At 40.1% G+C, this 22,986-nt stretch overlaps 1 protein-coding gene across 5 annotated transcripts in view; it reads left to right on the top strand.

Moving 5' to 3' along the window:
• Nucleotides 1-22,986, top strand: part of Rasa2 (RAS p21 protein activator 2) — a 119,489-nt gene that overhangs the window by 66,641 nt on the left and 29,862 nt on the right. For 2 of the 5 annotated variants that reach the window (XM_039080892.2, NM_001105724.1), the window contains exons 10-18: nt 2,397-2,553; nt 2,989-3,137; nt 3,742-3,856; nt 4,789-4,863; nt 7,392-7,515; nt 9,701-9,807; nt 14,943-15,026; nt 18,425-18,502; nt 22,760-22,833. In XM_039080892.2, coding sequence (XP_038936820.1) covers nt 2,397-2,553; nt 2,989-3,137; nt 3,742-3,856; nt 4,789-4,863; nt 7,392-7,515; nt 9,701-9,807; nt 14,943-15,026; nt 18,425-18,502; nt 22,760-22,833 — 963 coding nt within the window. Of the gene's footprint in view, nt 1-2,396; nt 2,554-2,988; nt 3,138-3,741; nt 3,857-4,788; nt 4,864-6,481; nt 7,361-7,391; nt 7,516-9,700; nt 9,808-13,636; nt 13,796-14,942; nt 15,027-18,424; nt 18,503-22,759; nt 22,834-22,986 lie in introns of those variants that run through there. The other 3 variants (XM_063264951.1, XR_010053933.1, XM_063264952.1) reach the window with 3 other exon arrangements.

Raw genomic sequence — 22,986 nt, 5'->3', positions numbered from 1 at the left:
TATAATTTCTAAGTGTATCCAGAGAGGAGAAAAATGACTTGATCATTGAGAAAAAAATGTATTAACATTTGCCTCCCCTGCCCCATGCCATGCTCTCTGCCATCTCCATGAAAATTCCTGAACACAATTTTTAAGTCTTGAGAATAATATTCCATATCCTTTAGTACAGAAGAGAAAAATGAGTTGTTATGTCTCCTAGGGCCCACAAAAATGAGCTTCAGATCTGCCCCACAGCGTGTATTTCAGGGACACTGTCTCTCCATAGGCTTAAATTTGACAAAACATTCTACCTTGGCCAACTAAGGGAATATTAACAGACAATAAATAATTTTATTTCAATTTCTTATGTCAATAGTATAAATATTTTATGTGTTCTTGAGTGCTGGTGTCTTTGAGGTCAGAGTCGTTGAATCCTCTGGAGCTGGAGTTGCTAAGAACTGAACCCAAGTCCTTTATATGATCTCAACCATGGGGCCATTATATACCATTCGTATATAATACGAATATTATAATTTAAAGTAGCCTGTTAGAACCATAAGTGCTAAAATTTATGTAACATAAAATCTATATGTATTAATGTACAGTGTTTGAAATATAAAAATGTTAATGCCATTTTAATTCAAGATCTTGGTCTCCTTTATCACTTAATAGAGCTGTAGCATCCTCTAGTGGTATTAAAGATAACTGCACAAAAACTCATTTCCATTCTGGCTTAATTATTTCTAATTTTGATATTGTAAAGGGTCATAACTTATGTATAGGCAGTAATATTGTTTCAAGTTTTTCTGTTTTCTTTTTTCAATAATTTCCATTAATATTTGCCTATTATACTGGATGTCTAAAAACTGGTTTTTGGTAGTTTTAATTTTTTAAGATTTCTGTTTTATATTATGTATATGAGTGTTTTGCTGCATGTATGTTTGTGCACTACATGTATACCCAGTGCTGGTGGAGGTCATCAGACGTGTCAGATACCCGCCCCAGAAGTTGCAGATAGTCGCGAGCCATCGTGCGGGCCCTGTGCAGAAGCAGCAAGTACTCTTCAAGCTCCATCTCTCGAGCCCTAGTCCTATTTAGCTTTATTTGCAGATTATATGACTCAAGCCCTTTCCTCTTGCTTTCTAAAACTTTTTTTGTTACACTTACTTACTTTTATGTGTGGCCCTTGTGTGTGCAGCATGTAAATGCCTGTAGGAATTGTTGCTCTGTTTCCACCACTTGACTTCTGGGTCTTAAACTAAAGGTGTCAGCTGTCTACCTCTCGAGTTGGTTCTTGGTGGTGGAACCTGGGAGAGTGAGACAGACTAAAGTCTCACGGTGGCCACCTGCATTCAGAGCATCAGACATCGATACTCTGAGGGCCAAGAAGAGTCTCATGAGTAAAGTGTACAATCAGTCACAAGGACAAGCTGCATGTGCCAAAAACTGTGCTTCTCCATAGAGGCAGGTAAACAGGTAACAATAGCCAGTTGTGATGAGCAATCAAAGTAAGCTCAAACTCACGCTCATCTGCCACACCTGGGAGGAGCCTGAAAACTCATCCCAAGAACAAGTCTGTGTTTTTGAAGAAACTGAGATCACAAGACTCTTGTCATTTTCTCACAAGCACTCAGAATTTCCCTTGGACTGTGTTCTGACATTCAGCAAATGCTTTTCCCCACTGAACCATCTTGCCAGCCCCCCTTCTTTTCTGAGTGACTTAACCTCCTTAACATTGATTTTTTTTTTTGTGATAATTAGATCAGATGTTAGCATTGTCCTTTTTGTGTTGATACTGGCTAATTTTCACTTTGCCGTGTGTGGATAATAGAATGTTACTTTATTTTTTTAAATAGAAATTACACCATTCCTAGGTAAAAAGTTTTAACAGAGAACCCTGCCTCCTTCTCCAGTGCTACTCAAGTAGGCCCTGTTTCCGAGCTGGCCTCTGTTCTCTAGTTCCTGGGCGCACTTTCCGTATTCACAGGCAAATGCAGGTGTATGTTTTTCATTCGTTTCTGTTGTTATATTGACCTTGGGTTTCTGTGTGGCCTAGGAGTCTTAATGCTCCTCTTTAGGTGCACACAGGACCACACTCCACCGGTGCCGTCCTTGTACTTCTACTTAACAATAGAGAGCACTAGCTAGGCCTTGGCTCTTGCTAGTGGTTAACACTTTATACTCTAGATTCAGGCTGCCCTAGTCCAGGTCCCATCCTCACCAGTAACAATTGTTGTGTGCTTGCACTCATTGCGTGGACGTGCTGAAGCCTGGACATGCTGAGAGTACCCTTCACCCGCTGAGCTGCGACCAGGCCCGTCTGGTGTAGTCGTCAGCGGCTCACCTGCTTACTTAGCCCACGTGCCTGTTACCTCACTACCATCACATGGATGGAGTCAGCTGTCCTTTCACTTTAGGTACTTGCTACAACCAAGAGACAATGGAAACAAGTCGTCTAAACCTGATGACCTGGGATCCCTCCTGTTAACTCTGTGTTACACAGAAGACTACGTGCTCCCATCAGAGTACTATGGACCCTTGAAAGCTTTGCTGCTAAAATCACCAGATGTTCAGGTACTTTGAAAATCTTTTTTCCCCCAAGTGTTTTGTGATTTATTCTGGATTGGTATATGGGAACCCACAAAGCTTCAAGGTTTCAACCCCCCCCCAAAAAAAAGCTTCATCAGTCCACATGTTGAAGGAGCCCTGTGGTCAGCTCTAGGAACTACTTTAAAAAATCTTAAGTGAAAAGGCTGAACTAATTTTGTAAATGATAAGAATAGATTTCACAGAGTCAGCTCTTACAAAGTGCTGTGTATTTTATTTCTCTGATCCTGAATACTGATGTGTGCTTCAAATTTTATCTCTGATTATAATTTAGAAAACAAAATACTATTTTATGTATCAGTTATAATGATGAGTGTGTTTAAATTACATCCACAAGTTAGTGACTAAGCTTGCAACCAGGTGCCCTGATGCTGTGCTTGCTTTTTACCTTCTTCATCCTAGCCAGTATCCGCCTCAGCTGCTTATATTTTGGGTGAAATATGTCGAGACCAGAAGGATGCCGTTTTGCCCCTCGTACGACTGTTGCTGCATCACAATAAGCTTGTTCCCTTTATCACTGCGGTGGCTGACCTGGACTTGAAGGATACTCAGTAAGAACTGCATTTCACTAAATGTTTAAACTTCGATTTGCCGGGTGGTTTTTATATTCTCTGCTCCTTTGTGTTAACCAAGTTTACTATACACTAGGTTAAAAAGAACTGCTTAGTCAATAACAAAAGACAGTTCTTAGAGATCCCAGACAGAATCCAACTGTAAGAACCAGTTAGTGCAGGAATGTGTATACTTCAGTGCTGTGGCTTCCGTTGTTACTGTTACTGGTCTTTGCTGCTGGATGCAGTGATTCACGTGTCACAGTAACAACTCTACACAGTGCACACAGAGGCAACATATATAATTATATATATTATATACATTATAATAAAGAGCAGCCAGATGCCTTTGCATTCCCATCATAGCAAGACAGCACCATCATTTTATGCACACATACTCACACTACAGTTTTTAAGTTCATAAACATAGTTTTTTAAAAGGACTTTTAACATTTTCATAAAATGTTATGAAATGGCAGCAAACATTCCTGTTAGTAAAAGTTACTAAAATTGTGTATATGATCAAAGTCAAATATGTTACTGTTTGAAAACTTTTCTTCTTTTTGCTGTAAATGATTTTTGTCTCTTTCTATTGCTATTTCAGAGATGCCAACGCAATATTTAGAGGAAACTCCCTGGCTACCCAGTGTCTGACTGAGATGATGAAGATAGTGGGAGGGCACTACCTGAAAGTCACATTGAAGCCTGTTCTGGATGAGGTACAGAATAAACCTCGTCACCAGAGTCTGTGACCAGCTAGAGCAGCCCGTCTCAACTTGTGCATCTCAAAAACCCTTTCTCAGGAGTCACTGATGCTCTCTGCATATTAGATCTTTACATTATGATTTGTAACAATAGCAAAATAATAGTCATGAAGTAACAATGAAAATAACCTTAAGCTTGGGACTCACCACAATGTGAGGAACTGTATTAAAGGGACCTAGCATCAGGATGGCTGAGAGCCACTGCTGTAGAGCTTCTCTTTCAAGAAGTAATGTGCTGCTTGAGAGCTCTGTCCACCTGTGGGCTGCTGGAAGAACAGGTGTACACACCTCCTTAGTAAATCGCTCTGCCCTCTGTGGACTTTACTCAGCAGGCTCACTGATCTACATCATTAGTAGATCTCTCTGCCCTCTGTGGACTTTACTCAGCAGGCTCACTGATCTACATCATTAGTAGATCTCTCTGCCCTCTGTGGACTTTACTCAGCAGGCTCACTGATCTGCATCATTAGTAGATCTCTCTGCCCTCTGTGGACTTTACTCAGCAGGCTCACTGATCTGCATCATTAGTAGATCTCTCTGCCCTCTGTGGACTTTACTCAGCAGGCTCACTGATCTACATCATTAGTAGATCTCTCTGCCCTCTGTGGACTTTACTCAGCAGGCTCACTGATCTGCATCATTAGTAGATCTCTCTGCCCTCTGTGGACTTTACTCAGCAGGCTCACTGATCTACATCACTGCTTGCTGTGTCTTTACTTCATGAGAGTTTGATACAGTTTTTTGGAGAATTGTCTATACTGTATTATCTTCAGGTGGGGGCTTTAAACTTTGTTAGTTTTGTTTTATAATATCAGAAGAAGAATTATTTTCATGTTGTTAAATCGCCTAAGAAAGAAGAGTAACTAAAAAATTCTTGTATATTCCAGATATGTGAGTCCTCGAAATCCTGTGAAATAGATCCTGTTAAGTTGAAAGAGGGAGATAATGTGGAGAGTAATAAGGTATGGTTATGTAATGTGGTTCATAACTACATTAACTTTTTTAAGATTTATTTATTCATTTCATGTATGTGACTACACTGTCGCTGACATTAGACACACCAGAAGAGGGCAATGGGATCCCTTTACAGATGGTTGTGAGCCACCATGTGGTTGCTGGGAATTGAACTCCGGACCTCTGGAAGAGCAGTCAGTGCTTTTAACCACTTAACCCTCTCTCCAGCCCCTACATTAATTTTTGATCTTAATATTATACCTGTCTCACATAGATGGTTTATCTTATTTTATATGTATGAGTGTTTGCCTCCATGTAAGTGTGCATATGTGTGCCTGGTACCTGTGGAAGTCAGAAGAGGGCATGGGAATAGAGTTATAGGTGGTCGTTAACCATCATGTGGGTGCTAAACTCAAACCCAGGTCCTCTGCAAGTACATAAGTGCTCTCAACCATCTACCCTGCAACATACCCTCTTAAACTTTATAATGCCATGTGTCTGGGCTCAGTGCTATTTACTCTTTACGTTAGCCTTTACTTTCCAGAGCATTTCATAGTACTGATTTCAGCTTATTTTTATTCTTACAATTTTTAATTTAGACTTTGTAATTCTATCTATGTGTTTGGAGGTTTGTATATGGATGTGCGCAAATGAATGCAGAGGCCTGAACAGGACATTGAGCTTCAGGAGCTGAGGTTACAGGCAGATGTGGGTGCTGGGAACTGAACTCAGATTCTCCAGAAGCTAATCTTTTGTTAGCATGTATTAATTACAGATTGATTACGTTATGATTTTCATACATGTTTACAAGGTGTCTGATCATATTAACCCTTTATCCTTTCTTGTCTTTTTTGTCCTTTTGATTTATTTCCTCTTCCCAGATAGTCCTCTCCTATGACTCTTCTTTCTTCCTAACTTGTTTATTTTTCAAAGCAGGGTTTCTCTGTCTAGCTCTGGCTGTCCTAGAGCTCACTGTATAGATCAGGATGGCCTTGCGCTCACAGAGATCCACCTGCCTCTGCTTCCCAAATGCTGAGGGGTGCTCCACTGCCCAGCTCTTTGATTTTATAATTGTGGCTGCGTGCACGTGAAAGAACAGGTGAAAGGATCCAGAGGCTTTGAATTCCTTTGAACTGTAGTTGCAGGCAGAGGTGAGCTTCCTGACGTGGGTGCTGAGAACCTGAGTGTTTCCATTAAGAATGTGTGCTTTTAGCTGCTGAGCCTCTCTAGCTACCTGCCTTTTTATTCCTTTTAATTTTTTGTTTTTAACCATTGACCCTTATGCTTTCCCACACCATCGTGGTGTGAGTGTGCACACACTCATGTGTATCCTAGTAAGTTTACTTAGGGACAAGAAGTGAGAGGTTAGTTAGAGTAGCATAGATAACTTACCAGTAGTATTACCACAAAAAGTGTTTCTCCCTCTCCCAGCAACCACTGGTTACCTGTCAATTCTCAAGGACAAGTAGGGACTTAAAAGTTCCTCCCCACTCTGTGATATACTGTCTGTGGATCCGATTTTCTATAAGTCTTCTTCTGGTGATCATAGCTACTGAGAATTCAAGAGTGCAGTGGCCATGTGGTGCAGAAAAAAACCCATTGGGATCAGTCCCTCTTTTCTCCTAGATTCTTCTGTCCACTCTTCAGTGATGTTCCTGAACCTTGAGGGAGGCGTTACAGATGGTCCTTTTAGGACTAAGCACTCAACAGTCACTTATTCCCAGCACTGTGAGCCTCTGCAGTGGCTGCCACCCACTGCAAAAAGAAGTTTCTCTGACCAAATCCAACAGCATCACTAATCTACGGGCCGTTTGATAGGCATAACCATTTAGCAAATCAGCAGCAGGAGCCTCCACACTACACCACTACTCTTACTCCCAACTGTGAGTTTTTGACTGGGTTCTCTCCTGTAAAACAGGCATCAGATCCAAATCAGGAAGTGCATGTTTTATCCCCAAAACAGTAGTGCCCCATTGCCCAGCCGGTCAGTAGTGCAGTACCCAGGGTTGCAGCTGAGCAGCTCTTAATGGCAGTTCTCCCTTAGCCTGCATTATGCCATCTAACACTGTAAAATTAACTAGCAAGAAGAGTAGGTCTTATCATTTATTCTAGTGTCATCTCCATCTGACTGTCCCTTTCAGGTCAGACTCATTAGACTAAGTGACATAATGATTTCAGTTGCCTCTGAGAATTCTGTAATTGTGTTGGGGGGGTCACAGGTTTTCACTGCAGTGTATGACTGTCACTGTGTACTAATGCTGCCTATCATGAATTACCCCCTGGTTTCCTTGTGTATTGTCTTGTTAACTGTGCTTCCTGTGAAAATTACTCATTCATTCGTCTAGAAAGTCTGAATTTAACTTAATAAATTAAGTCAGAATGTTGATCGGCCTTTAACTGAGGTGGGAGTAGAAGCAGCACTTCAGCAGACCAGATACTCATCCTCTAATAAATCTCATATCCATCATTTTTTTAAGAAAATATTGAAGATGTGTAACAATCAAAATCTTAGCATTTACTTTGTTAAAACCTGCAGGAGAATCTGTACTACTATGTGGACAAAGTATTCAGTGCGATCGTAGGATCAAGTGTGAGCTGTCCCACTGTGATGTGTGATATTTTTTATTCTCTGAGACAGATGGCTGCTAAGAGATTTCCTAGTAAGTGCCTTGTTACACTTTATCACATTTTCTATTTTTCTATTTTTTCTCCATGCTGTTCATTTGGTTTGTATGAAATATTTGTGCATAGGTAAAATCTAAGTTTTTCTAAGTGATGCTAGCTTCTTTGTGAGACTTAATGATTTATTTTTCCTATAATCTCAAAACATGCAATTCACCTTATTTCAATATAATGGCAACTATCTCTATAAAGAGCAAATCAAAATCATTGGTTTTTAAGAAGAAAAAGTTTTATCTGTAAAATTTTTTGTAATATGTAAGTAAACCTTTTTATGTATCATATAATTAACAGGTGTGGAATAAACAGGAACACCTTTGTGCTCCAGCTGTTTTTAGCAGTTGTATATTTTCAAACAGTGGTAATCATTAGTTTTAGACAATTGATTAAATTTGACAGCTTGAGAATACTAAGATGTCTGTGGTGAGATTTTTTTTTTTTTTTAGAAATAATCTTTGTCTTTACAGATACTTGTCCCAACATACATAGGATTTTTTAAGAATCATTGTGCTTCAGTTTTGCAAAATTAGCTATGTTAAGATTTTGCTTGGAAAGACTTTGTAAAGTTATGAAATACTACTCCTTGTTAGTACTTGGAATCACACAAATTTCAGCTCATTTCTGTTCCGTAAATAACATTATAATGAGCCAAAGCGCACTGCAGATCTGCCCATGACGGGGAGGCACAGACAAGGCAGACACTTAGGAATACTCAGGTTTCTCTATCTGTGTAAAACTGTAAATTAACTTTCTTAGCCATCCAAAAAGATTTTTTTTATTTCATCACGTTTGCATTTATCTGTCCCTCTATTTAATTTACCCAATACTAACTACTACATGAATTCAGGCTTTGGTCTCTTGGGTAATTAAAATAAAGAGAAAACATTTAGCTTTAAACAAATATATCTAATCTTCATAATCAATAGAGGGGGCAAACGTGAATTTGCATATGTAAAGATGAAGTGGCAATTAGATTCTGTTTTCAAATAGTGAGCTAGATTATAACCGCATTGCCTGCCTGCTAGTCTGTCTTATTTTTTACTCCCAACACTGTTTAAGCCATTACCCATTGACTGGCTGATGAAACTGAGGCCTCAGTTGTTCTTACTCCCTGCAGTCCCACTGCCCTGACAGATGGGCAAGCAGTCAAGGATGGACAGCTTGTTCTGCTGAGTGAGTATAAGAGCTAAACCCAAGTCAAGTTGGGAGATTCTCTCCCTCACCACCCACTTCTCCAGCATCTGGTTGTTGGGTTAGTTGTTGGCTCCAGTCTGAAACAAGTCCTGACGAGTGATCGGTGTATCAGTAGCCGCAGTTCACCTGCAGTTTTATGTGCAATATTGGTAGCTTTGAAAGTAATGTCTCTGCCTAATTGCTTTTAGTCTTTAAGTTGTTGATTTTCTTTTTGTGACAAGTACGTAAGAAAAACAGTTCATAGTTTCAGAAGCTTTGGTCCAACACCCACTGGATCCATTGCTTTAGTCAGGCCGAAGGCAAGGCAAAATACTGTGCCAGCATCTTGTAGCGGAGGAGGCTGCTTGTCTCGAGGCAGTGAGGAGGCAGGGAGAGAGAAGGAGGGATGAGCCAGGGCCAAAATACTCTGCTTCCTCTAATAAGCCTCCACCTTCCACAGCTCCACCACCTGGTACACAGTTTATTGCAGTTAGAATCCATCATGTAGTAAACATTCTTACAGAAATACTCTAAATGGTGGCTGGCTGGTCTCGTCCGCAGTTTTCATCCAATGAACTAGATAATCAAGACTAACTATAATATAGCCTTACATACCATGAAGATTTTTAGGATAAATTTGAAACAAAAATAAAAAACTGAGAGCTATTTTTTGGTATTCAGTGTTGCCAATAGGTAGTGCTAGATAGTGCTTTAATATCGTTATATTCTTAAAATTTCAAGAATCTTTTATAACAAGAAGTTATTTTTCAAATTAAAAAGGTTTCTTTAAAAACAGCAACTTCGCTTTTCATTTGTTATTTTAAGTTACAGCATTTTTTCTCTTAGTTTAGCCACAGTCAGTATCATTTCACAACTCAATTTTTACAAGTTATTTTCCTTTCCTCCATAGTTTACATGATTTTTTTTTTTTGCTTTGTCATCCTTGGTTTAATTCGTGGTTTTGCATGACATGTCCCCATTTTATCCCTGCAGATAACCCTCATGTTCAGTACTCTGCCGTGAGCAGCTTTGTGTTTCTTCGTTTCTTTGCTGTAGCGATTCTGTCACCTCATGCTTTTCATTTGCGACCTCATTATCCAGTAAGTGTTTGCTCCTCTCAAAACCTTACTCCATTTTTATTTATTTTTAGTAAAATGAAAAAAATAAGGCACTTTTAATAGGCTGTGCTAAGACATTTCACAGTTGACACAGTGCTGGTAAGTGGAGTCTGCTGATGGGAAGGGAGTGTGGCCAGGGTTCTTCTCTGCTGCACAAGGCCATGGGTTCTTAGCTACAGGGGTGGGGATGCCTGGTTGGTAGGCGTAGTTTTGGCTGGTTGTTAACAGACCCTTTCCTGGTTTATCACAGCGGTTTAGTTTTTAGTTTTATATTTTGAGGTAGAATCTGATTATGTAGCCAGACGGACCCTGACTCACAGCAGTCTCCCTGCCTCAGCCTCCAGAGAACAGGAGTGCAGGCAGGCCCACCACACCCAGCTTGTGGTGGTTTAACCATGGCAGTGATTTAAGATCTCAGAGATGTGAAGGCAAATGAAGAAGTTGTTTCAAAAGTATCTAGGAACCTAACGTACATGGTATCTTTATACTTTTGCTTTCTGTTCGCCTAAGTTATATCAAAATAGGAGATTTAAAATGAACTTATATTCAGTTACCTAAATCTAACTATGCTTTGAATATATAATATACCTCCTAATATTGTGAAATTTCTTTTTTCCTGTAACCTATTCCTGGTCCTTCTTCACACAGCATGTTTTCAGTCACCCTTTCATCTTTCAGGGTTCTAAATATTTTATATATGCTCTTTGATGCTTTTTAGCTGCTGATTTGTATTACAGAATAATAAACATTTAGTGATTTCTTTGTTCTAAACTTTGCTTTAATCACTTTCTATGTTTAACTCACCTAGGTCTTCCTAGTCACTGTAGGAGTAAATTATTTTATTAGTCCCATGTACAGGTAAGGAAATCACCATGAAATAACTTATCTAGGCTCACATAACTAAGGCATTACGATTGGATCCTACACGAGTGGTACTGGATTCAAGTGGTACTGTTCAGCCTCCACAGCCTGTAAGCACACTGGTGTTAGATCTTACAGCAGCCACTGCTGTAGTGCTCAGTGCTGGAGGCACATGCAGCCTTACTTGACATTCCCACCTTAATGTGCCCATGGTCCATCATGTAATGCAGTGTAGGGAAGACTGCAGGGAACTGGCTTCTGAGTGCCCACCTCTCTGGGTAGCCTCACAGTGTTAGCTGAGAGCCATGCTGCCATGGCAGATGACAGATGTTCTGTGTAGCCTGTGTCCGTTTGCTCTGTGGCTGTGTTAACTAAAGCTATGTGACCTGGGCAGAGAGAGCTTGCCAGCCACATTTCATACATAAACAGAACTGTCTCACCTCTGAACTGTGGCTTTGCCTTATATTCAGACTTGGAATTCCTAGATGGGATTTGAATGAAAACCCTCTAACCACAAACACTATTAGCTCACTTTCCACGCAACTCTGTTATTTATTCCAGTTTTCCATCTTTTCTTTTGGTTGCTGTTTGCCGCCATCCCCACCACCTCAGCATCTCTATCAGGTCTTTAACCATAACCTTCATTTTAAAGAAATTTTGAAGTAGTGAGAATAGAGAAAACATAACATTATTTAGCATTGGTGCTGTAGAGATGAGCACAACTGCCTTCTATTAAGCTAGAACTGTTGTTCCAACTTAATTAGTACTTGATTAGTACCAAGTAAAAGGTATGAGTAAACACTACTGTACAAGCTGAGAGGGTGGAGTCATCTCAGAGACTGAGGTGATGCCGTCAGGTCCTGGTTGCTGCAAGGTAATACAGGAGCAGAGTTGGTCAAATGCTACTGAATTTTATATTTAGAAATTCTTTTAACTTTGAGAAACTAATTATAGAAGATGTTTTAGAGTAGACAAGAAAGAGTAAAGAGCAGGTAGCTAAATAATTATAGTGAGGGGTTGGGCATTTAGCTCAGTGGTAGAGCGCTTGCCTAGCAAGTGCAAGGCCCTGGGTTCGGTCCCCAGCTCCGGAAAAAAAAAAGAAAAGAAAAAAAATTATAGTGAGGGCACCAGGTCTGAGGCATTGCTGGCCGACAGTCAAGGAGGGATGTGTGCATATACATGTGTGAAAACTCTTTGAACATTAGTTTTTTAAAAAATGGAGGCATGGGCTGGAGAAGTGGAAAAATGGAAGCTCAGCAGCTAAGAGCACTGACTGCTCTTCCAGAGTCCTGAGTTCAATTCCCAGCAACCACATGGTGGCTCACAACCATCTGTAAAGGGATCCCAGGCCCTCTTCTGATGTCTGAATACAGCCATAGTGTACTCACATAAAATAAATAAATCTTTAAAAGAAAAAAGAAAAGGTGGAGCTGCATAGACGGCTCAGCCATTAAGAAGGCGTGAATTCAGTTCCCAGCACCCATGTCGGCCACTCCAGAGGCTCTAACCCCTCTTCTGAACTCTGGGCACCTTGTGTGCACATGACTACACACAGATATACCTGTGCACATACAAAACAAATCTTTAAAGAATGTAAAGAATGAGATGGACTAAGGGCTGGGACTAGAGCTCAGTGTTCAGGCATCTACCAGCATTTGTGAGGCCAGCATTCAGTTGCTAGGACTATTAAAAAAGAAACAAAAGGAAACCTTCACTTGAATCTCCTTGGTAATTGTTTTGTTGGGTTTTTTTTTTTAACATGGATTATGTGGACATTTGGTAAACCACTGTTGAAATTTTCATAAAGGAAAGTAATTGCGCAATTGTTATTATATCCCTCATTCTTTCCTTGATAATCTCTTTTAAGACCCTCCCAGTGGAGACCTTTTTAACCCATTAGTTTTGCTTTATGTCTGGTGTATATCCCTGGAGCACTGTGCACTCTCTCTGCTGTGGAATTTTGCATCGTGATTAGTAACATCTGTGCACAGACTGCCAGTGTCTCCAGGACAAGGCAGAACCTTTCCACAGGTGTGTCCAAAGCACACGTAGTTGCTAAGACAGTCGCATGCTCGATTTAACTAATAAAACGAGAGCTGAAAGAAGGAGCTCACCGACTGCGTCTGTCTTTAGTGGAGAAGCAGATTGATACTTTAATACAGGGGAAGAGAAGCAGATTGATACTTTAATACAGGGGGAGAGGCAGGAGGTGAAAAGAGGGCTTTGCTGCTCCAGGTCAGAGTCCTAGGGGATTCTAAGCAAAGAACTGAGATTAGAACAGAGCAACTGCTCTTTTGAAAGATTATTGCAAACCTGTGACATTGGTTTTTTTGTAACCCAAACACAGTCAAATGGCACCAAGTCCATGAGTCAACCTAAGAGAAAAAAGAAGAGAATGTCTGCCGAGTTACTCTGAATTTAAAAACGTAACTTTTTGATTGATTGACTTTAATAATTGTTACATAGTGTTACCTGAGTTGTGTGCTGGAAGCCGGGTGATGAGTGTCCTGGGTATACAGTGAAGGGAAATTTTTATTACAGTTTGCATGGAAATAGCAAGGAATCAAAGCAGCCAGCTGACATGGCAGTATAACAGTAGCCACAGTTATATGGGTCTCAGCCTGTGGTGATCTGGGCAGAATAAAATGAACTCTCTTCCCTTTTGCTAGTTCAAGAAAAAAAATAACCTAAAACACTGAATTTAAAAACCAAGTTTAAGGGCTGAAAAGGTGCCTCAGTGGTTAAGGCCACTGACTGCTTTTCCAGAGGTCCTGAGTTCAATTCCCAACAACCACACGGTGGCTCACAATGAGATCTGTAATGAGATCTGATGCCCTCTTCTGGTGTGTCTGAAGACAGCTATAGTGTATTCATATATAATAAATAAATAAGTAAATCTTTGACAAAAAACACACACAAGTTTAAGCCAGGCACATGCTTTTAATTCCAGCACTCAGAAGGCAGAAGCAGAGACAGCCAGGGATACACTGAGAAACCTTGTCTGGAAAAACCAAGAAAACAAATAAACAAATTTAAATGGAGAAGTCTTGTGAAATTCAGTTGAAACTAATGTTACCAGAACTTTTAAAGAAGGTTACTTCCTTCACAGGTAGAGTCGTAGTGGGGTCCTCTTACAGATGGGATGGGTGGAGTCCTGGGTGCTCCAGCTGAAATCATATTTGGAAACCATAAGTTATAACTTTTGCCAGATATGATGATCATATACCAGATATCCCTTCCCCAGATTTCTTCATTTCTTGGTCATTTCTTTTCCACTACATTCATTATCTATTTTCAATGTGAGATACTAAAAACTAAAATAGTATTGAGTATATTTACTATATTTTCCTGGATATGTCTTTTGATAATAGTGTTTACTGTGGTAGGATAGTTGGTTATATAGAAATGTAGATCAATAAGACTCATGAGAGAACTGTGTTCTGTCCATTTTATTTACATTTACTTTAATGTAAATTACATACTGTCAGGAAGCCAGACCCGAAAGATAACTTGGATAACAGACCCTGTAGTTACCTTCTGGTAAGATCCTATGTGAGTGGGTAACTTCATTTCTTGGTCTGAATTTGTATTCTTCCTGCACCTCTGTGGTGGGAACAGTTGGTTGCAGACGTCTTATGTGCTATTTGAATATGCTTAGAAGTAGACTGAGCACAGAACATTGGAAAGACCTATAAGGTAGAAAAAGTAGAGATATCTGATATTCTAAAAGTAAAGAAAATTAGTAGTTAATCCAGTCTTTAGACTACACAACGCCATTAGATACAGTTGATTATTTATGTCTTTCAAAGGAACAAGTCATTAAATCTTTAATCTGTCTTTTTTTTAATGGCACTGAGAATGGAATTTAAGGTCTCAATGCATGCTAGGCAAGCACCCCACCACTGAGCTGTACCCCAGCCCTCTTTTTACTTTTTATAGGGGAGACCGGCAATCTCATTAAGTTGCCTGGACTGGATTTTCTCTGTAGCTTTAACAGACCTGAGTTTGAGCCTTTCTGTCTGAGCCTCCCAAGGCATTGAGATCATAGACCTACACCACCAACTTCTTTCATCATCTCCTAACCCCAAGTTCTATAAGTTGTCCTAGGCTTAGCTGCCCCTTCACTAGCTTGACTTGAATGAACATTTTTCAGCCATTGTTTTAGAGCCATAGCCCATTTGCTCTAGTCTACTTTTTATATAAACTCTACTTCTTGAAAAATTAATAAGACTTTTGGTCATTCTTACATTTTCTAGGATACACAGACAGTTAGGACTTTAACTCTCATCTCAAAAACCATTCAGATTATTGGAAACTGGGGATGTCAATCCAGAAGAAAGGTGAGTTTATAAGTGTTTCCTTCCTAACAAACTTTATCATACACTAAGTTTCTTCTTCACTTCCGTCCATATTAAAAATAAAACCGAAGATAATACATACTCACATGCAATAATTACCTTTCAGTGGGTGTTCTGCTGTAGTCACCTTTTGAAGGAGACATTGGTACTCAAACCTGACATGTCCATGGTGACATTGGTACTCAAACCTGACATATCCATGGTGACATTGGTACTCAAATCTGACATATCCATGGTGACATTGGTACTCAAACCTGACATGTCCATGGTGACATTGGTACTCAAACCTGACATGGCCATGGTGACATTGGTACTCAAACCTGACATGGCCATGGTAGGGGACAACTAGGAAGAAAAGGCGCAGGCGCAGTTGGATTATGTGACTGTCCATAATCACCTAACAGCTTGAAACAAGTCTTCAGTTCCAAGATGAATGCTTCATGGGAATATGGGGCTAGCTTTCTCCTTAGCTTCAAAATGTAGACCCGTCCATCATGTTCTTTTTTTTTTTTTTCTTTTCTTTTTTTCGGAGCTGGGGACCGAACCCAGGGCCTTGCGCTTGCTAGGCAAGTGCTCTACCACTGAGCTAAATCCCCAACCCCGTCCATCATGTTCTTAGTGCTCTACTTCAGAGCTCATGAACTCCGCCACTCGTGAAGTCTTTTTACTCAAGAAACTTTATGCAACCTTAGGTATAAAAATCAAACATTTACTGACAATAATTATTTTAGCATTTTGAAATGCCCAGCCCCCAGTGCTGAGATTTTTCTTCCATTTGCTTCTACAACTGCTGTTTTGGGGTTTCCCCTAATTTAAGATCTAGGAGGGAAATGGTCAAACAGTGACTAGAGTTCAAAGCTGTGTCCAGGTTCTGAGGGACCTTCATTGCTCCTCAGTCCCTCTCTCACCAAGAATGTTCAGCAAAAAAGGGATAAGTGCCGGGCTCTGACTAATAAAGTAACTACGGTCACTGACTCTACAAAAAATAGGCTTTGCTGGCACACTGCATCTGGCCCAGCATGAGGTATCTTTGGTTATTAGAAGCTGGAATCAACAATGTGAACCAAGCCTGATCATGTTCAGGGAAAGGCTGAGCATGGCATACCATTGTGCTGTGTGGGGAAGACAGTGAGTATGCAAAGCCATGATCCTGGAACATTCTGGGTTTACACAGTGTAGGAGTGCTCTAGAACAAGATCATGAAGCTGGATGTGACTTTCCCAGCCTGCCTGCCTGCCGCCCCCCCAGGAGAAGAGTTGAGGAAGCTCCATCGTCTGCTCTCCTCTATAGTTACTTATGTGCCATCACATCTGGGCCTACCACACAGTTGACTACCACACTGGCTGTAGAGCTGGCTCCTTAAGGCACCCAACTGATGAACTGCCATGAGTAACTAAGACTGATTAGCCAAGAGGAGAAGCACCACCATACTTGCTACCTGACATGAGTGAAATCTGCAGATCTTAGGGGTTTGGGGAGCCAGATGCATAGGGATTGTCCCATGCTTTCCAGGAGTTGCTCTATCATGGGGAGAACAGCACAGTAGCCAGCTACTTCCCTACTCTGAAGAGACTGAGTTGAGATCATCTGGGGAAACAAGGGAGTTGGTAGGGAAGTTGGAGACTGGAAGCCTTAGCTTGTAGTAAGTCTTTGACTTGTACAGCTTGGTCCTGGAAACCTGACTAGGACACCACAGGCATGAAGAACCAACAAACACAAAGGAAACTAGGCTTGGGTGGCCTGCCTAACTAACTAACTAACTAACTAACTGCTAACTAACTATAAATTAGGTGTCTTTATTAAGTATAACAAAAGGGGGGGCTGTAGGGAGCAGTCTCTAGCAGTAAACCTCCTGGAGGAGGAAGTTGTATTTGCTCATTTCTGGTTTTAGATAAACACTAGTACTTGGATCCCAGTAAATGGTTTGCCATTTACAGGGGTTGAGGCAGCTAGAGTCCTTGACATGGCTGCGTTCTTGTCATCAGTTCACATTCACCCTGTGCCTCATCTGCTCCCCACACTAGAATGTTGTAAGTTCCAGGTAATATAGGGAGATTTTATGAAGAAAGGTGTTCACAATTTTTCATTTGTGAGAAACATTTGAACACTCCTAAGCTGGACCCATTCCTATTTGGCTAGTGGGAGCAGCCCCTGTGACCTGGAGGCCTTACCCTTAATTATCCACCTTCCTTTATCACTGTCCCTCACGTCTGAGGATCTTTATCTTTCTCTGCCTGCCTTCTTCCTTTCCCTTGAAAGTGAAAATTAAAAACAAAGTACAAACTTGCATACTAATGAGTTAATATACTTATTTATGTTTACATAAATAAATACTGAGTCTTTAAGTCAAGTATATAGAGCATCTTCACTGTTTTTCAGAGTTGATTGTATTTTGGTTTTATAATCATTCAGTTTGCATAAACACACAGTACAAAGTGATAGAAATATATTTAAGGCCATTTTTTAAATTGTTGGAAATTTTGTCCTAATCTCAAGATAGATTTTACTTAGTGTTTTTTAGTTTTTGTTTGGTTGGTTTGGGGATTTGTTTGTTTGTTTGTAGTGAAACTTACATCCCCAATGTAAGCAATTAAAGTCAAACATTCTAATAAAATCCAAAACTACTGATTGATACATGCTGACTAATGATGTGGGAGAATATTGTATGTTTTTGTTTCTGTAATTTAGCCATTATGTTTTTGTTAGAGCAAAAGCCTTCATATCTAGTAAGACTAACCCAGTTCCTAATATACAGTAGCCCAGTGATCTTTACTGAGGTCTTCTGGGCAGCAGCAACTGCTGATGCATGATGCATTGGTATGCAGAGTACCATGCAGCATGGGTGTGGTCAGACGCAGTACCATGCAGCATGGGTGTGGTCAGACGCAGTACCATGCAGCATGGGTGTGGTCAGATGCAGTACCGTGCAGCATGGGTGTGGTCAGACGCAGTACCATGCAGCATGGGTGTGGTCAGACGCAGTACCGTGCAGCATGGGTGTGGTCAGACGCAGTACCGTGCAGCATGGGTGTGGTCAGACGCAGTACCATGCAGCATGGGTGTGGTCAGATGCAGTACCATGCAGCATGGGTATGGTCAGACGCAGTACCATGCAGCATGGGTGTGGTCGGACGCAGTACCATGCAGCATGGGTGTGGTCGGACGCAGTACCATGCAGCATGGGTGTGGTCGGATTGGTAGAGGGCAGCACGCATGCACCAGAAACACCTGTAAGCATGTTTGGTTTTGAACTAGTTGTTTGTGCCTTCAGAAACCTTTACTATTGACAAATTTCTCATGACTACATGTGGAGTCACAACTAAGAGTTTAAGAACTGTGCATATTTAACACACACAAATCCTGTGTTTGTTTTCTCATAGTCACGGTTCAAAAAGTCAGTCATGTGTGAATTTCTCAAAATGTTTCAAGAAGAAAGGTATTTTACAGACGTGAAAAAGGTATGGTTCTTTCTTATCATTTAGTTTAAAGAAATTATTATCTCATATTCTTCCAAAGAGTCAGTTTCTACTTTTAAAAAAACAAATCATGTTGAAATTGTCAATCAAGAAGCCTTTTTCGGGTTGGAGAGATGATTTAGAGGTTTAGAGCACTGACTGCTCTTCCAAAGGTCCTGAGTTCAATTTGCAACAACCACATGGTGGCTCACAGCCATCTGTAATGGGATCCAATGCCCTCTTCTGGCACCCAGGCATATATGCCAGCAGAACACTGTGTATACAATAAATAAATAAATCTTTTTTTTTTTTTTAAAAAGTCTTTTTCTTCCAATTCTATCAAATAAAGCTGTGAGATAAGCAGGTCTTAACATTACCGGCTATCGTCCTAACTATACAAGTACAGATTCCCATGCAGCACTATTGACATTTGGGACTCAGCAGTTCCTGATTTTGTATCGTAGGATATTTGGCAGTGTCCATGAATTAAGTGCCAATAGCATACCCCCAATTTTGACAACCAGAAGTGTCCCCTGGAGGATGAAATTATCTTTTGTTAAGAACCTTTGGTCTAAGGGGTTGGGGATTTGGCTCAGCGGTAGAACACTTGCCTAGCAACCACAAGGCCCTGGGTTCGGTCCCCAGCTCTGAAAAAAAAAAAAAAAGAACCTTTGGTCTAGGACTAAAGCCCAGTAGAGCATGTTATGTAATAGAGTGGGTTCTCAATTGCCATAATAAACAAAATGGGTCAGCAAGATGGCTCAGCAGGTAAAGGCACCTCTCACAGAGCCTGATGACCTGAGTTTGATTGCTGGGGTCACATAATTGGAAGGAGGAAACCAACTCCCATAAGTTGTCCTCTAACCTCCATATATGCATGCTGAGACACTCACATTCCCACACACATTCACATAAAAATCATAAAAATGTAAAACAGTCTTTTCAATATGTTGAGTACATATGGTTGTAACTAGAGGAAAATAAGTAAAAATAAAAATTATATATAAATGCCTACAGCATATAGAATGCTATTATAAGGCCTACAAAATGTAAAAAGGAGTGTGATTAGAAGCTGAGAAGTTTAAGTCTTTAATTTTTTTGGTCCTTGACTTGTTAGTCATCCACATAAAATACAGTATTATAAACCTGAAGAACTTGGAACAAAAATTTATCTTAGGATGTAGCTAAACTAAACTTGAAGAAAGCACTGTGTGTTCCTTATCACAATCCTAAGTGAGCCAAGTCAAGCAAGGCCGGTCTCCAATGCCTGTTGACTTTCTGCAGGTGATTTAGCCGTTGACGGCCAAGCATTCTTACTGAAGTGCATGTTTAGACTGACAGCAGACCTTCTCAGGGGCTCCATGAGTGAAAACACTGCCATCAGATAGGGTTTGGCTTGGTTTGGTTCACAGAGTCTCAGTATATAGCCTTGGCTATCCTAGTACTTAGGATGGAGACCAAGCTGGCCTCAAACTCAGAGATGGCCACCTGCCTCTACCTCCTAAGTGCTGGGATTAAAGGTGTGCATGACTATGCTGAACCTAGATTCTTCTTTTTATCTAGAATAATAGAAATTCAACTTAAACTTTTTAAAGTAATTGTTGAAAGCTTTTGAGAAAATTTAAAACTATGCTTTTAGTTTGTAAAATAAAATTACAAGTTTTGTACACTCACAAATAGATTGTAACCTACTACATTTACTGTCTCCTGTATGTCTGTAGTCCTGAGGTAGCATAAGATAGTTTGCCCGAAAATCTTAATTATCTCTTTGTGTGTGTCCATGTATCTTTCTGTCTGTAGATTGGACCCAGGACCTTACATAACCTAGACTGTTCTGTCTAAGATTGAGCTCTGTCTCCAGCCTCTGTAATTAAGGAATTACGGGTGTCCATGTAACACAGTTTCTCTTCATTACTGGCATTTATACTAGTGACTTTAAGTGACATGTAACTAAATCAGAAGCTCTTGCCCACACAGTGTAGGGAAGGTTATACCAGAAGAGTTCTGCGTACAGAGTGATTATACAACTTGGTCACAGAACCACAGCACTGTAAAGAGTTGAAGATGATTATGGCTCAAGTAGAGTGAGCCTGAGCCAACCAGTTACCCACAGTGACTTTACTTCATCTTGGTGTTTTCTTACATTTCAGTCACACATTCGTTTTTATCTCATACTTCTTCATATAATGCTAAGAAGTGAGATGTTCAAGTAACTGTTAACCTCCACTGCGGATGGTCATCTATTAGAACTGCAGATGAGACAGGATACTTTGTTAATGTCGTCCACAGGACAAAAAGGATTCTGTTCTTGTCTGTGCACTTACCAAGATCCAAGTCCAGCAAAAGAAGGAACACATTGGGAACCTCTGGAGTGGGTTGCTCTGGAGGGCGAATCACCATTCTTCACCCAAGTTGCTATGCCCTCAGTCCTTTAGAGGAAGCATTAGACCCTCGATGTTTCTCTTACAAAACTATATGCTTGAGTTGTTTATATCCTAAAATCTAAACAAAATAAAGTTAGAAACAAAAGGGAAGGAAGCAATGAAGGCCAGAGAACTGGGATCATAATATCTCATGGGTAATTCCTCTCTGAGAGCAAGAGTTGCTTTTGAACTGCTAAATTTTCCCTTCCCATAAAGAGATGTCCACATGCTGGGAAGCCCTTGACTAGTCATGAAGCTAAATGCTTTTCACTGAGTGACCTCCTATTTCTAGCAGTGGATGTTACAAATCTTCTTGAGCCACATCCTTATGTTCTGCATAGAAAGTTTGTAAATACTTATATTTGATTTTAGGTTATCTCATTTGTCAAGATCATCAACTACATATAATAGAAATCAGCAAGCTATTTTCTGTGCATAGCCAACAAATGGTAGGATTTATTGGTTACATAAGACCGTATTTCATTTTTGGTTTTATCTCATAACCCTGATTCTTATAAAAACAGACTGCAGGTCAAATTTAGCTCAGTCCATAGTTTTGTGTTACCAGCCTATCAGAAACGTTCATGGTCCTCTATGTAAAAATCTCTGGACCCAAGAATTTTCAGAATTCAAATTTTCACAATTTCAAAAAGTAATGGGAACAAGCTATATTAAATAGCCCCTTTGGTTCCACCCAGCAGTTATACACTAGTGTTTCCATGATGTAAAATACATTGTAAAGTAATACATGAGAGCTGTGTGCCAGTGTTTGCTGCAAATCAAAGGTGACAGTTTTAAATGCTAAAAACAAATGCTTTGAGCCAGGTTGTGGCAGCACATGCCTTTGATCCCAGAACTTGGAATGCAGAGGAGAGTGGATTTCTTTGAGTTTGAGGCCAGTCTGGACTACAGAGTGAGTTCTAGGGCAGCCAGGGCATCAGAAATATGGGTAAGGGTTAGATGTATATGCCTGTCATCTTAGCTCTGAGGAGGCAGAAACAGGAAGATTACAGTGTGTTTAAGTCCAGCCCCAAAAATAGTGAGACATTGTCTCAAAACGAATTATAGTTAAGGATTATAGATAAAGTTATTTCTATAGGGAAATCCATTCAGAATGTGAATAAATTAAGAAACTGCCTTTTAGAATACCTTTCATTTGTAAATTGGGAACTTTGTATAACCAAATGTATTTTATTTTACAGATTACTGTAGGATGAGCCTCTTTGATCCAAGATGCTCTAAGATCTGAAACATTGTAATATTTAAAACTTGAGTGGACAAAGGAAAATTACCCACTTGAACTCACGTAATAGGTCACAAAGTGCAGGCGTAGTAAAATAACTGTATAAAGTTTCCCTTAGGGGATATATATATATATATATATATATATATATATATATATATATACACACACACACACACACACACACATATACATATATATATATATATATATATATATTATTCTGTTTAAATATGAGTCCAGTCCCTAAGATATCTTTCTGTATAAGCGAATGTTTCAGAATCCTAAATCAAAAGCACTTTGGTCCTGAGCATTTTGTATAAATGAGAGGAATTTCCTATTATAATCAGTGACACGCAAGATAAAACTTTTGTCTGTCTGTTTTTCAAGACAGTTTCTTTGTGTAACCTTGGCTATCCTGGAACTCACTGTGTAGACCAGGCTGCCTCAAACTCAGAGGTCTGCCTTCCTCTGCATCTGAAGCGCTGGGATTAAAGGTGTGCGCCAGTGCTGCCACCACCTGGCAGATAAATCTATTTTTTATAATGTACTTATTTACTCCATACTGTAATACTTCTGCGTCTCCCCATTTAGTTCTTGGATGAAATTTCGTCTACGGAAACTAAGGAGTCCAGTGGTACGAGTGAGCCTGTGCACCTGAAAGAAGGGTAATTAATTAAATGAGACATGAAAGTTAAATCATTGTAGACAGTAAGTACAAAGAACATAGCTTTGAGAATGAAGAAACCTGAGTTTTCATTCTGTTCCAGAGCTACCTAAGCTGCTTCAGTCAGGTAAATCACCCTCACTACCCTGTCAGC

The sequence above is a fragment of the Rattus norvegicus genome, chromosome 8 (genome assembly GCF_036323735.1).
Source record: "Rattus norvegicus strain BN/NHsdMcwi chromosome 8, GRCr8, whole genome shotgun sequence".
Classification (NCBI taxonomy): domain Eukaryota; kingdom Metazoa; phylum Chordata; class Mammalia; order Rodentia; family Muridae; genus Rattus; species Rattus norvegicus.
This window is presented reverse-complemented; position numbering and strand designations above follow the sequence as displayed.